Genomic DNA, 15493 nt, shown 5'->3' with positions numbered 1-15493 from the left:
GCGGGGCCTCGAGCTGTCAAAGGACAAAGCAAGGGCGTGAATGAGAGGTTCCCGCCCTTTCATTTGCTGCCCCAGAGCCTCACCCCAAGGCCTCTGCTAGCACTGGAATCCAACCTGGCATTGTGTAATTTTAGAGAAGAGCTCTCAAGAGTTTAAGGCCGTTAGGGCGAGGTGACTCACCCAGGGAGACAGCAACAACCTTGGGCCTGGTGCCCTTCTGTTGTCTTTGAGGAAGTTAAAAAAACAAACAAAAAAAGCAATGGCCTTAGGGTAGATTCTGACTCATAGGGACCCCATCTGTGTCAGAATAGATCTGTGCTCCATAGGGTTTTCAATGGCTGATTTTTTAGTAGATCACCAGGTCTTTCTTCCCAGGTGCCTCTAGGTGGACTGGAACCTTCAACCTTTTGGTTAGCAGCCAGTCAAGCACATTAACCGCCTGCACCACCTAGGGACTCCTTTAAGGAAGTAAGAATTGCAATAACAACAACAGCAACAACAATGTATCAGCACCTATTAAGTGCTTATCACTATGGCACCTAACATGCATCATTTTGTGTAATCCTCACTACAATCCCAGGTGGCTCGGAGGGGAGAATTACCCAAGCTCACCTGCGGTGGACCACTGAGCCCCTCCTATGTGCCAGGTACTGGGATACAGCAGTTAACAGGTCTCCAGGGAAGCCACCAGCCACATGTGGCTATTGAGCCCCTGAAATGTGGTTAGTGCAAATTGTGATGTGCTATAAGATTTAGTATGAAAAAGAAATGTAAAATATTTCATGCATATTGATTATGTGACGTGTTAATATTTTGGATACATTGGGTGAAAGAAAGTATGTTACTAATATTAATTCCATTTGTTTGTTTTTACTTCTTTAAATGTGGCTCCTAGAAATTTTTTAATTTTGTGAGTGGCTCCCATTCTACTTCTATTGGGCAGCACTGCTCTATAACCACAGTAGAATCTTGCCACAGTTACCTCTGGAGGCAAATTAGTACTTGAGTGACCAGCTTATCAGTCTCCTGGGAGGCACAACCGGTCAAAAGGAGGCTGTCCTGCCTTCAATACCCTGAGTGAACTAGTAGCCTGGTTTCCTAAAAGTCCAACTCTGGAGTGTGGGGCCACACCCAGGCCCTGTCTTGGGGTTCAGCCAGGCCTGTCTGGGATGTGGCCGCACTGGGGCCTGTTGCTCACTGCCTTGCACTGCTGCTGTTTGTTTCCTCCTCCACACTGCTCTCTGGCCTCCCTAAGGGGACTGTCAGTTCTTGCGCTTCCTTTCCCTTCTTTGGCAGAATCCTGCCAGAGTCAGGTAGGGGCCTGGGGCTCTCCCTCCTAAACATCAGTCCCGTCCATTCCCTCTTCACTAGACCTCCTTGCAAGCTCTGGCCCAGGCCCTGGTCTCTGGTCCAGACACCTGCTGGGGCATCCGAATCCATCCCCAGGCCTCTAATCTTGCCCTTTACCCAGTACCTGGGTTCTCTCTCTGAAACACAGCTCCTAGATGTGAGGCCTCTCCTTAAACTTTCCTGATGACAAGACTTCCCGACAACTGCCGGTAACGTTAATGGGAAGGTATGGATGGCAGGGTTGGTGTGCACTTGCAGGAAACTTTTTTTTCCTGCGTTAACTATTTCTAATTGATTTTTCCAGTGGACACAAATTGTTTGTAATCAGAAAAAGATAACATTAAAAACAGCTCTTAAGATACACACATACACACACACAATGCTTATATATGCACAGACCAGCTCTGGAAGGACACCCAGAAAGGATTAGCCATGGTCACTTCTCAGCAAAGGAGCTGGGAAGACAGGAATGAGGAATGGGAGAGAGATTAAGATTTGTGTTTTATTTTAATGTGGGCCAACTTAAAAAAAAAACTTTAAAATGCATATACACAATCTCTGAATGACTCCAAGCACCTCTGGATAAAGTCCAAACTCTCCTTAGCCTGGGAACATAAGCCTTTCCAATCAGACCTCATCAATTCTACCCACACCAGCTGGCCAACATTCTCAGCCCTCACCTGTGCCTAGCTGGCTCTAGCACTCTGACCTTGATCAAGTCTTTCGGCCTATTGGAAACCTCCTTACCTTCCAAGGCCCAGCTTAAATTGCATCTGCTCTCCTCCACATGTCTGTCAGTTTGTCGTACTTTGAGGGCTTGTGTTTTGCTGTGATAGTGGAAGCTATGCCACCGGTTTTTAAATACTAGCAGGGTAACCCATGGCAGACAGATTTCAGCTGAACTTCCAGACTAAGACTGACTAGGAAGAAGGATCCGGCTGTGTGCTTCTGAGAAGAATTAGCCAGTGAAAACCTTAGGAATAGCAGTGGAACATTGTCTGATACAATTCCAGAAGACGAGCCCCTGAAGTTGGAAGGCACTCCAAAGACTGGGAGAGAGCTGCCTCCTCAAAGTAGAGTTGACCTGAATGGCATGGATGGAGTCAAGCTTTCAGGACCTTCATTTCCTGATGGGGAATGACTCAAAATGAGAAGAAACAGCTGCAAACATCCATTAATAATCGGAACATGGAACGTACAAAGTATGGATCTACGAAAATTGGAAATTGTCAAAAATGAAGTGGAATGCATAAACACTGATATCCTGGGCATTAGTGACCTGAAATAGACTGGTATTGGCCATTTTGAATTAGACAATTATATGGCCTACTATGCCGGGAATGACAACTTGAAGAGGGATGGCATTGCATTCATCATCAAAAAGAGTATTTCAAGATCTATCGTGAAATACAATGCTGTCAGTGATAGGATAATATCCATATGCCTACAAGGAAGACCAGTTAATATGACTATTATTTAAATTTACACACCAACCACTAAGGCCAAAGATGAGGGAACTAAAGATTTTTACCAACTTCTGCAGTCTGAAATTGATCAAACTTGCAATCAGGATGCCCTGATAATTATTGGTGATTGGAATGCAAAAGTTGGAAACACAGAAGAAGGACTGGTAGTTGGAAAATATGGCCTTGGTGATAGAAATGATACTGGACATGACATGACAGCATTTTGCAAGACCAACGACTTCTTCATTGCAAATACCTTTTTTCAACAACCCAAACAGCAACTATACACGTGGACCTCCCCAAATGGAATATACAGAAATCAAATCGGCTACATCTGTGGAAAGAGACAATGGAAAAGCTCAATATTATCAGTCTGAACAAGGCTAGGGACCAACTATGGAACAGACCATCAATTGCTCATATGCAAGTTCAAGTTGAAACTGAAGAAAATTAAAACAAGTCCATGAGATCCAAAGTAGGACCTTGGGTATATGCTACCTGAATTTAGAGACCATCTCAAGAATAGATTTGATGCATCGAACACTAACGACCAAAGACCAGACGAGTTGTGGAATGAAATAAAGAACATCATAAATTAAGAAAGCAAGAAGTCATTAAACAGACAAGAAAGAAACAAAAGACCAAAATGGATGTCAGAAGAGACCCTGACACTTGCTCTTGAACATCAAGTAGCTAAAGCAGGATGAAGCGATGATGAAGTTAAAGAGTTGAACAGAAGATTTCAAAGGGCAGCTCGAGAAGACAAAGTATTATAATGACATGTGCAAAGACCTGGAGTTAGAAAACAAAAGGGGGAAAACATATTCAGCATTTCTCAAGCTGAAAGAAATGAAGAAAAAATTCAACCCTCGAGTTGCAATATTGTAAGATTCTACAGGGCAAAATATTAAATAATGCAGGAAGCATCAAAAGAAGATGGGAGGAATAGAGTCACTATATCAAAAAGAATTGGTCAGTGTTCAACCATTTCAGGAGGTAGCATATAATCAGGAATCAATGGTACCAAAGGAGGAAGTCCAAGCTGCACTGAAGGCATTAGCAAGAAACAAGGCTCCAGGAATTGACGGAATACCAATTGAGATGTTTCAACAAACACATGCAGTGCTGGAAGTGCTCACTCCTCTATGCCAAGAAATTTGGAGGACAGCTATCTGGCCAACCGACTGGAAGAGATCCTTATTTCTGCCTATTCCCAAGAAAGGTGAGCCAACCAAATGTGGAAATTGTTGTACAATATCATTAATATCACACGCAAATAAAAATTTGCTAAAGATCATTCAAAAGTGGCTGCAGCAGTGTATGGGCAGGGAACTGCCAGAAATTCAAGCCTGATTCAGAGGAGGACGTGGTACAAGGAGGGATATCATTGCTGGTGTCAGATGGATCCTGGCTGAAAGCAGAGAATACCAGAAAGATGTTTACCTGTGTTTTATTGACTATGCAAGGGCACTCGACTTTATGGATCATAACAAATTATGGATAACATTGCAAAGAAGGGGAATTCCAGAACACCTCATTGTGCTCATGAGGAACCTGTACATAGATCAAGACACAGCTGTTCAAACAGAACAAGGGGGTACTGCATGGTTTAAAGTCAGGACAGGTATGTGTCATGGTTGTATCCTTTCACCATATTTATTCAATCTGTATGCTGAACAAATAATCTGAGAAGCTGGACTATATGAAGAAGAATGAAACATCAGGATTGGACGATGACTCATTAACAACCTGTGTTACACAGATGACACAACCTTGCTTGCTGAAAATGAAGAGGACTTGAAGCACTTACTGATGAGGATCAAAGACCACAGCCTTCAGTATGGATTACACCTCAACATAAAGAAAACAAAAGCCTCCCAACTGGATCAATAAGCAACATCATGATAAACGGAGAATGAAGTTGTCAAGGATTTCATTTTACTTGGATCCACAATCAACACCCATGAAAACAGCAGTCAAGAAATCAAAAGACGCATCCCACTGGGCAAATCTGCTGCAAAAGACCTCTTTAAAGTGTTAAAAAGCAAAGACGTCACCTTAAAGACTAAGGTGTGCCTGACCCAAGCCATGGTATTTTCAATCGCCTCATGTGCCTGCGAAAGCTGGGCAATAAATAAGGGAGATCGAAGAAGAATTAACACCTTTGAATTGAGGTGTTGATGAAGAATATTGAATATACCACGGACTGCCAAAAGAACAAACAAATCTGTCTTGGAAAAAGTACAACCAGAATGCTCCTTAGAAGGATGGAAAGACAAGGTCTCACATACTTTGGAGATGTTGTCAGGAGGAATCAGTCCCTGGAGAACGACATCATGCTTGGTAAAGTAAAGGGTCATCAAAAAAAGAGGAAGACCCTAAAGGAGATGGACTGACACAGTGGCTGCAATGATGGGTTCAATCATAACAAGGATTGTGAGGATGGTACAGGACCGGGCCTTATTTTGTTCTGTTGTATGTAGGGTCAGTATGAGTTGGAACCTACTCGAGGGCACCTAACAACATCAGGGTTTCTCGACCTCGGCACTACTGACATTACTAAAAAAATCAAACCCAAATCCATTGCTTTCAAGTCAATTAGGACTCATGGCAAACACATGTGTTACAGAGAACTGCTCCACAGGGCTTTCTTGGTTGTAATCGTTACAGAAGCAGTCTCTCAGGCCTTTCTTTCATAGTGCCTCTGAATGGATTCAAACCACCAGCTGATCTCAAATCACTTGCGCCACCCCCCCCAAAAAAACAAACCTGTTGATGTTGAGTCAGTTCTGGCCCATAATGACCCTATAGGACAAAGCAGAACTGCCAGTAGGGTTTCCAAGGAGCAGCTGATGGATTTGAACTGCCAACCTTTTGATTAGCAGCCTGACCACCCAGGCTCCTCCTGTGGACATTAAACCCATCGCCTTCGAGTTGAATTCCAACTCATAGTGACCCTTTAGGACAGAGTAGAAATAAAAAACCCAAAACCCACTGCTGTCGAGTCAATTCCGACTCATAGCGACCCTATATAATGCCCTATAGGATTTCCAAGGCTGTAAATCTTCTACAGAAGCAGACCACTACATCTTTATCCCATGGAGCAGCCAGTGGGTTGGAACTGTCTACCTTTTGGTTAGCAGGTGAGCACTTAACCACTGCACAGGGCTCCCTATTGACATTAACCGAAAAGAAAAAGCCATTGCTGTCAATTCCGACTCACAGTGACCATATAGGACAGAGTAGACCTACCTAACTCATATTGACATTCGAAAAAACCCAAAACCCATTGCTGTCAATTCTGACTCATAGCGACCCTGCAGGACACAGGAGAACTGTCCCATGGGGTTTCTAAGGATCCGCTGGTGGATTCGAACTGCCGACCTTTTGGTTAATAGCCATAGCTCTTAGACACTGCACCACCAGGGCGCCCGTATTGCTATTAAAAACCCATTGCCATTGAGTCAATTCTGACTCATAGCAACCCTATAGGACAGAGTAGAACTGCCCCATAGAGTTTCCAAGGAGTGCCTGGTGAATTCAAACTGCTGACCTTTTGGTTAGCAGCCATAGCTCTTAACCACTATGCCACCGGGGTTTCCATATTGACGTTAGACGTGGATGATTTCGATGTTGCAGGTGGCTATCCCATGCATTATAGGATGTTTAGCAGTATTGCTCACCTCTACCCACTAGATGCAACCAAAAATGTCTCCAGACATTGCCAAATGCCCCCTAGGGAATAAAACTGCCTCTAGTTGAGAGGCATCAAGTTATACCAAGCTGGCTGGTCCCTTCTCCTCTTCCCAGCCCACTGATAGTCATTGTGGCATTTATCACACCGGTCCATGGTGAACTGCATGTTTCTTTCTTGCTCCTCCACTGACTACAAGTGTCTCGGCAGGGACCAGATTTCTTCAACCACTGGAATCATATTCAAATCCCTGTCCCTACTACTAACTTGCTGTGTGGCCTTAGGCAAATTACTTGACCTCTTTGAGCCTGTCTCATCTGTAAAAAGGAAATGGGAGCTCCTAGCCCAGAGGACTGTGTACTCAGTGCCCGAGAGGCGTGGCGCCTGGCCCACAGCAAGGGATGGATAGATGTTAAACCAAAACCATTGCCATCAGGTGGATTCCAACTCATAGCGACCCTACAGGACAGAGTAGAACTGTCCCATAGGGTTTCTAAGGAGCACCTGGTAGATTCGAACTGCCGACATTTTGGTCAGCAGCCAGACTCTTAACCACTACACCACCAGGGTACGCCCTGAAGTGTAATCAGCACTACAAGATGAGTCTGTCCAGGGTATGGTGGGGGCCACCAGAAGCAGCAGCAGTTTTTCCTGTTCATGTTTGCAGGAAGGGTGGTCAGCAAAGGCTTCAGAGAGGAGGCAACGCCTGATGCAGGCCTTGAAGGAGTAAGAAGCGTGCCCCAGTCTGCCAGTGTTGGGCTCATAGGGAGGGTTTACGGAATACACCAATGACTTGGAAATCACATGTGACTGGGTCTGGGACACAAAGAAGTTGCCCAATCTCCTGACAGTCTTTTTGCCTCCTGAACATACCAATCATTGGCTTAAATCAACCCACTGTACCACTCACCACACCCCACCCACTCAGCAGCTCCCACTCCATGGTTGTCATGACGTTTAATAGAAACTCTCCTGTTTCTGTCAGTCCCTCTCGCCAGAGGCATAGGGACAGGGTGACCCAGTACAGTGTGTGGACACTTCCCGCCTCCCCCAGCAAGGGTCAAGTAGAGGATCCAGCTGTGGCATAAATAGATTCCCTTCTGCCTTCCGGGAGGTCTTCTGAGTCGCTGTCTCCAGGGGACAAGTTTTTGCTGCCATGACAGGAACCATAGAGAATGGGGGGCTTCCATGGTCCCAGGGTCAGGGCAGGAGCATGAGTCTGACCCAGGTCTCTGTGTCTACCCCAAGCTTGAAGCAGGAAGTCCCTGGGGCTGTGGCTCTGCCTGGGAGAAGCTCTGGGGCATGGCTTGTTGCCCCTGGAGACTCTCTGGGCGCCTTGGGTAAGCCCCAGCTCTGCCCAGGTCTCGCCCAGTGGAAGAAGCAGAGAAAGGGGAACTCAGTTTTTCAGGAAGAAGGTTTGGGAAGGATGACTCTCTACAAAGCAGTGACAGTGAACTGCCTCTCCAGGGAGGGGCCAGAGCATCCGGAAAGCCTCAGACAAGGAGATCTGCTCCGCCTGTGGCCTGCATGCCCCATCTCTCTGACTGGAGGTTCCCCGAGCAACAGGGAGTCAAGAGCCTGGAAGATGGACCAGCTCCCTGGGACACTGAGGCCCTGGAAGCTTCTGGCAGTGGTTGTCAGCAAAGAGAAAAAGTCGGAGGTGGCCAGCTCTGGGCAATTAGGGGTCGACGAAGGAGACGGCGATGTAACGGGTGCCCTTGGTGGTGGGGAGCCCCTCGTGGTAGTGCGTGAGCCGCCCGGGGTGCAAGAGGGTCCAGCCCTTTCTCGGGGCACGGATGGAGCAGTTGTAGCGCAGGAACCGACAGCCTCCGCCCTGGGAGACAAGAAGCGTCAGTACCCAACAGGAAGTATCAGTTTCCCAACAGGAAGCTGGGCCCTTCCCCCACTCTCCCTCTAGTCTCCCAACAAGCAGCCCTCGGCATAGCCTGCCTGGGGTGCCGCATGATACCCATAGTGCCTAAGGTGGAGACTCGGCAAAGGCAGAGCAACCGGGCAAGAGCTCTGGAGTCAGGCAGCCCTGGGCAAATCTAGGCTCCACTACATATTCAGTGGTGGGCTTCAGTATCCCCATCTGTAAAATGTGGGAGAAACTGCAAAGGGTTGTGAAAATTAAATGAGAGGCTATAAGAGCTTAGGTCTGGGTACTTCAACCTTAGCACCACTGACATTTTGGGCCAGATAATTCTTTGTTGTGGGGTGCTAAACTGGGCATCCCTAGCCTCTACCTATGAGATGCCAGTAGCACCTCCATAGTTGTGACAACCAGAAATGTCTCCAGACATTTCCAGATATCCTCTGGGGGTGAGGGGCAGAATCACTCCCTGTTGAGAACCCCAATGCCTAGGTGCTTTCTCAAAAATTATAGCTGTTTTCATGAGTGTTCTTCACAGTGCTAGCCCAGGGCTGAGGCCAGAGAAACTCCTTAAAAATAGTAGCTTCAGGAGGCCCTCCAGGGACCCAGTTCTATGGTGCTGGAGTACCTAGAGCCCCTCTGCCACCCCCACCCTGTAAGCAGCTCAGCACCCAGCCTCCCCACTGCCTGCCCTCAGCCCTGCTCACCTCGTAGTCCACTCCCACCCGGTTTAGGGCAATGTTGATGGTGAAGGTGGAAGCGTCATGGTGTGGCATCAGTGAGGGCTGCTCATCAGGCTTATAGCGGACAACGAAGGCCAGGTCAAACTGGGCCTGCACCACAGGAGTGGGACAACAACCAACGTTAAAGGAGAGAGGCCGAGGACAGCCAAGGGTGGTGGGCCCTCATCTAATCTGCTGGAATGTCAGATCCCTGAAAGCATATTGCTCAGCACTGTGTCCTCTGGTGCCTGGCATGGTGCCTGACATGGGGAAGGTTCTCAACAAAAATGTAAGGAGGGGAGAAAAGGAGAAAGGAAAGGAGAGAGCTGGGGAAGAGAGAGGAATGGAGGGAAGAAGGGAAGGAGAGGAAAAGAGGGAGAAGAAAGGAGGGAGGGGAAGGAGAGTGGGAAAGAAAGGAGGGAGAGAGGAAGGGAAGGAGAAACTAAGCTTTACAGCCCTTTCTGGCAACCATCTGGACTGGTGGTTCCTTGAGGGCAGGGCACAGGCACAAACACACAGAGCAAGAGTTCAGAGAAAACCAGGGGAATGAGGAAGTAACTGAGTGAGTGAGGGAGGAAGAGGGAAAACCAAAGGGGCAGTTGACAGATACATGAGTGATGGAGCCAGAGACAATCTGAGGCAAGGAATGGGGATGTGCTGGCCAGCTAACTAGAAGCTTATTTGCTGGGCCAGTCTAGGAGTCACAGAAGTGAAATTTAAGAACATGGAGAAAGGGTTAGGAAGATGGGATAAGATCAGAGGGGCCTCCCCCTACCCCAGACTCTTCCTGAGACCCCCACCTCCTGATGCCCAGCCTGATGGGGGAGACCTCATTCCTGCCTGGGGACTCACTATCCAGGCCTCTCCCCCAGGCCAAGATTGCCTGACCACCGTTGTCCCCTCTGCCTCATCCTGGCCGCACCCTGCGCCCATCCTGGCATAGAGCCCCCACGCCTACCCTGGTATAGCAGCCCCCATACCCACCCTGACTGGCATAGCAGCCCCTGCGCCCACCCTGGCGTAGCAGCCCCACACCCACCCTGGTGTAGTAGCCGGGGTAGAGCTTCTCCGTCATGGGGGCAATGTACTCCACCAGGAACTTGTGCCACTCCCGCTCAAAGTTGATCTGGTTCATGTGGATGTCAATAGTTGGCACGTTTTCGTAGCCACCCTGGATGCGGTTGTCCTGCAGGTGGCCAAGGAGGGTGTGAATTCCAAGAAGGCAGAATTCTAAGATGAACCCCCAAGATCCCCACCCCCTGGTGGACTGACCCTGTACATACCCCCCAACTCCCTTGAGTGTGGGTGGGACCCTGTGACTATGATAGTTGTGTTACATGGCAGAAGTGAACAGGTTTTGTGGATGTCATTAAGGTCCCTCATCAGTTGACTTTCAGTTGATCAACGCGAGATTATGCTGGATAGGGCCTGACCTATTCAGACGACGTACTTAAAACAGGCTCTAAGAAGAGAGACAGACTCTCCTACTGGGCTTGAGGAAACGAACTATCATGAGTTCTGCAGCTGCAAGGAAATGAAATCTGCCAACAACCATGTGATCCTGGACTAGGACCCTGAGCCTCAGAAGAGACCCCAGCTGCAGATGATACCTCAATTGCAGCCTTGTGAGACCCTGGTGAAGGCCCAGATTCCTGACCCACAGAAACCATGTGATAATAAATGGGTGTTGTTTTAAGCCTCTTAAGCTTGTGGTAATTTGTTACACAGCAGTAGATAACTAATGCACAGCGGCACTGGTGTCCAGGGGGTAGCCTGGTCACTGGGGCATAAGAGTTAGCAGGACCACAGACTGCATGGGCCATCCCAGCTACTGGGTCCTGGAGATAAGCTCAGCCACCCAAGTGTATGAATGAGGCAGGTAACCAGAACCACAGGTTAGTCCAGCTTCCAGGTGATAGGACAGCCCAGCCTGAGGCCTACAGGCTCAGGGTCTCACGCACCTTTACAAGCAGTGCCTGGACTTGCCGACATGAGCGCAGGCTGGGATTCTCCTTCAGAGGGCGCAGAGCCTCCCTTATCCACTGTGCCACCTGCTTCTGATGCTGATGAACTTGGAGCCCCACTACTGGATACTCCCCATCCTACACCTCCTAATTCCTGCCCTATCCCACACACAAGTCTAGGGCAGGAAGCTAAACCATTTAAATCACCAACCCGGAAGTGAAAACCAAGCAATGTAAGTTTAAGGGAACTCAGAGTCACACGGCAGCAACGGAAGCTTTGGGGACAAACTCTGCTTCCAGTTTCTCAACACCTCTACACCTAACTGCCTGTGGGCACCCCTTCCAGCACCCCATCTAGAGGAGTCCCAGAGAACAGCCCAGAAAGTGGGCACGGGAAGAGGGCCCCACCTTGTTATCACCCCGAGACCACTGGCCATAGTGCTCCATCTCCTCCACCAGCTCATCACAGGCCGCCTCCGTGAAGATGGGGAACCAGTAAACGTCCGGGCAAGGCTGCGAGGGGAGCCTCAGTCAGAGGAGTCCAGGGGGTCCCTACCATATACTCCTCCTGCTCCCAGAGCCCTCTGCAGGCCCTGCCATGCCCCCTGGCTGCCCCCACCCTGGTCAGTGAGCCTTGAGTGTCTTCACAGAGCAGGGGCTCTGTCCACTCTGGGTGGACCTAGTGAGCCGCTGAGGGAGGAAGAGGCAGGAACTCAGAGATGGCCCGTCTCAGTGAGGTCACAGAGAAAAAAGGGTGCACACCCAGGGAGTAATGGCCTCAGGCTCCCGGGGGACGCAGGCAGGGAGTCCAGAGGAGCACCCACTGGACAGTTGAGATGACATTTGGGGATGTTCTTCTTTTCTCCTATATGAGCCAGAGGAGAGGCCTGAGGCCCCCAAGGCCCTGCAGACTCCAGCCCCAAAGTGCCAGCAGGTGGAAGGGGACCATCAGCTGCCCCTTCCCTACCCCAGCACTGCCAGCGCAGACAGAAAGGTGCCCCTGGTCCTCAGGTCAGTTGGCTCCATTCCTCCCCCACTTACTTCCCCTCCCGGGGATGGGTGTGGAGGGGGTATGGATTCAGGGGCTTTGCTCCCAGGGGCACCACAGGCCCTTACCGTCTCCACCAGCTTCCCCTCCAGGGCTTTGGTGTAGTTCTCATGGATGTACTTCTCCTTCCAGTCCTGCGGGGAGGGGGAAGCAGGCTGGGGTCCTTGGGCCTGGAGCTGACCATATGCTCAGCACCACAGGTTGCTCCAAGAAAGGGCTCCTCCCCAGAAATCTCCACACAGTGTGATGGGCATGTGCACACCTGGGTGCTGAAGTGTGCCTGCAGGAGCTAGTATTTGCATGCATGTGTGTGTGGGGGGGGGGGTATAAGTACGCACCCACATCAACCACAACCTCCCAATACCTAGGTGCACTGTCACAACTGTTACCTCCTCTGACCATCACAATACTCTCTGACACGAGTGAAGCTGGTATTAAAAAAAAAAAACTCATTGCCAGAGTTGATTCTGACTCATAGCAACCCTAAAGGACAGTAGAACTGCCCCACTGGGTTTCCAAGGAGCACCTGGTGGATTTGAACCGCCAACATTTTGGTTAGCATCCGCAGCTCTTAACCACTATGCCACCAGGGTTTCCAAGGCTGGGAAAGTATAACCATTTTAGAGCTAAAATAACAGAGGCCCTGAAAGTTGAGAGGCTCAACTAAGTCACAGCCAAAGGCAGAGCTGGGCCTCAAATCCAGGCCTCCGACCCCTGGTCCCTTCTCCACTAGATGGCGCTGCCTCTCAACGCATCCTCCTCTCCCACCCAAATCTGGCCATACAGACCTCCTGAGGCAAATGGAAGAGAGATGGCCCAGGGTCCCAGCTCTGGTTAGGATCAGAAAGGGAGAAGCCTCAGGCCTCTGGATCAATGGAGTCCCTAGTGCTCCTCCCCTCCCGGCCCCACTCAGGTCCTCACCTCAGGGTTGCTAAACACTTCCCACAGGTCATTGTGGAGGTGGGTGGTCTGGTAGCTGTCCAGGGAGAGCAGGTGCCCAAAGGTGTGCCGGTTGGTCAGGAACATGAACACGGCCTGGGGAGAGCAGCCTGATGGGGAGGCCTGCCTCCCTCCCCATCCCCTGTAGGCCCCTGAAAGGGCCATCGGCGCAGCCTCCTCTGCCCACCAGACTCAGGTCACAAGCTGCCAGGGACCAAGTGGGGTCACCCCCGTGTCCCCAACACCCAGCCCAGGCCTGACACTGGGGATGCAATCAGGGAAGGCTTCCTAGAGGACTGGATGCAAAAGAAATGAATAAATGTGTGAAAGAACAAATGCATGTGTAAAAGGATGGCACTTTGATACTGAAGTTTTGGCCACTGGAGAAAACATTACATGGATTACACTTAGTGGCAAGTACAATTATCCTTTTGTTGTTAGTTGCCATCTAGTAGGTCCCCAGCTCATGGCAACCCCATGCACAATGGGATCAGACCACTGTGATCCACAGGGTTTTCATTGGCTGATTTTCAGAAGTAGATCTCCAGACCTTTCTTCCTATCTCGTCTTAGTCTGGAAATTCTGCTGAAACCTATGCAGCCTCGCAGCAACACGCAAGCCTCCACTGACAGATGGGTGGTGGCTGCACATGAAGTGCACTGGCCGGGAATGGAACCCGGGTCTCTTGCGTAGAAGGTGAGAATTCTACCGCGGAGCCACCACTGCCCTCTCAATTATCTTTAGGCTGTCAAAAATGTAAGTAAAATAGACAGTGTGAAAGCTCTGTCTGATAAAATGGTCCCTGCAGACCTCTGGGGACCTGCCAACATGCCCGGCGCCCTGTGTACCCCCGCCAGACCCTGGGGGCCTCTGAGCAGCCCCACTGATATCTCAGCAGCTCCCCAGGCCTATGGTGACAAGGCTGCCCACCTTCCCTGTCACCAAGGCCTCCTGTGACCCTCAGCCCCAGGGCCAACCTGCTGCCGGACATTGGCACAGAAGGACATGTCGGGGTCCAGCTTGCTGTGGTGGAACAGGTCTTTCTGCTGCAGATCAGACCGTAGGGCACTGCCCTTGATCAAGTAGATGTTAGAGATGTAAGGCACATTCCAGACACCACTATAAGAGAGATGGAAGGGGTCACAAGCTGATGGTGAGGTATCGTAGATGAGGTCAGGGGCAAGAGGGATCACAGGAGGGAAGAGCACAATACTGCTGACTTGATTCTCCCATCCTGGGCACAAGGGCCTGGAATAATTGTCAGGAAGTCCTTCTCAGTATCTGACTGCAGTCTTCCTTGCTTCATGGTCAGCAGGAATTTAAGGGCAACAAGGACAGGAATATTGGGGAGGGAGGTGCCACAAGCCTTGGAGGAAGACAGATGAGAGTGCCCCCCCCGTACTCACACACGCCGACCCTGCACAATGTCCACGTAGTCCTCGGAGCGGGCGTAGTAGCCATCTGCACTCAGTGCCCCCCAGAAGTTCGACCAGAGCCTCCCATGGCGGGTCATCAAGGGGGCGATGACATTTCTGAGGAAGGAACACCTCAGTGGGAATCCCCTGCCGACCGCAGGGGTGGGTGGACAGACCTAGCCAGAGGTGGCGCAAGGGAGAGACATGAGCTCCAAGAACCTCACTGGGGCAGAGGAGGACCTAGGCCTGGAGGTGGATTTGGCTCACCTGGTACTTGTTCCCTCCCATGGTGCAGCCAGGGACAGATTGGGGGAGGGCTGTGGCATGAAGGTGAGATGGGGTGGGGAGAGGAACATCCCAGACTAAGACAAGGGTGGGTGCCACTGTCCATGAGAACCTGGGATTGCCACACTGGAGGCGGGGACCCAGGATTCCACAGGTGAGGCCGAGGGTACGAGAACAAGCAAGGGAGAGACTCCCACCATGAGCACAGCCCATCACAGACCATTGCTGGTCTGGGAGCTCAGGCTGTAAGGGTTCGCTGCCCACTCACCCACCCACCTGCCCTCAGCCTTACTTGTTCTGCTCAATCAGCAGCCGCAGGGTGTCGGGCTCCTTCAGGGCCACGTCGGCGTCCATGCTGAAGTAGTAGGTGCAGCTCTGGTCCTTCCGACACAGGTCTCTGCAGGACAGATGGAACAGGGTCAGCAGGGCTGGGACTCCACACTAGCCTCCCCACCCAGGATCCCAGAGCTACCTGGTGGCTGCATCTCCACCCCTGCCCCACCATGAGCACATTCTGGCTTCACCAGGTACCAGCCCAGGGCCCTCTCAGAGGGGCTGCCAGCATGGGTAGGGGTCAGCACCAGTAGCCTCCAAGGTCCTGCCAGACTCTAAGACCCAAGCCTTGGGCTACCATGCTCTCAAGACGAAGATCCGGAGCTTAGCAGCTGGCGTTAAAAGCCCTGAAAACCCTGGTACTGGGGTGAGCACGGCCCACCAGGCAGGTTCCCACACTGCCA

The 15493-nt window shown here is 50.4% G+C and overlaps 1 protein-coding gene across 1 annotated transcript in view; it reads right to left on the bottom strand.

The window, feature by feature from the left end:
- Positions 1 to 7450: 7450 nt before the first annotated feature.
- Positions 7451 to 15493, bottom strand: part of PLOD1 (procollagen-lysine,2-oxoglutarate 5-dioxygenase 1) — a 30105-nt gene continuing 22062 nt past the window's right edge. Inside the window, exons 11-19 of the mRNA XM_003413460.4 lie at positions 15049 to 15153; positions 14463 to 14588; positions 14034 to 14175; positions 13039 to 13152; positions 12186 to 12251; positions 11478 to 11582; positions 10145 to 10291; positions 9091 to 9216; positions 7451 to 8344 (exon numbers count right to left, since the gene is read on the bottom strand). Of these exons, the coding sequence (XP_003413508.1) occupies positions 8189 to 8344; positions 9091 to 9216; positions 10145 to 10291; positions 11478 to 11582; positions 12186 to 12251; positions 13039 to 13152; positions 14034 to 14175; positions 14463 to 14588; positions 15049 to 15153 (1087 nt within the window). The 3' untranslated portion in view covers positions 7451 to 8188. The remainder of the gene's footprint in view (positions 8345 to 9090; positions 9217 to 10144; positions 10292 to 11477; positions 11583 to 12185; positions 12252 to 13038; positions 13153 to 14033; positions 14176 to 14462; positions 14589 to 15048; positions 15154 to 15493) is intronic.

This window comes from Loxodonta africana, chromosome 3 (assembly GCF_030014295.1).
Source record: "Loxodonta africana isolate mLoxAfr1 chromosome 3, mLoxAfr1.hap2, whole genome shotgun sequence".
Taxonomy (NCBI): Eukaryota; Metazoa; Chordata; class Mammalia; order Proboscidea; family Elephantidae; genus Loxodonta; species Loxodonta africana.
Note: the sequence above shows the minus strand (reverse complement) of the source record. Positions and strands in the feature narration are given on the sequence as shown.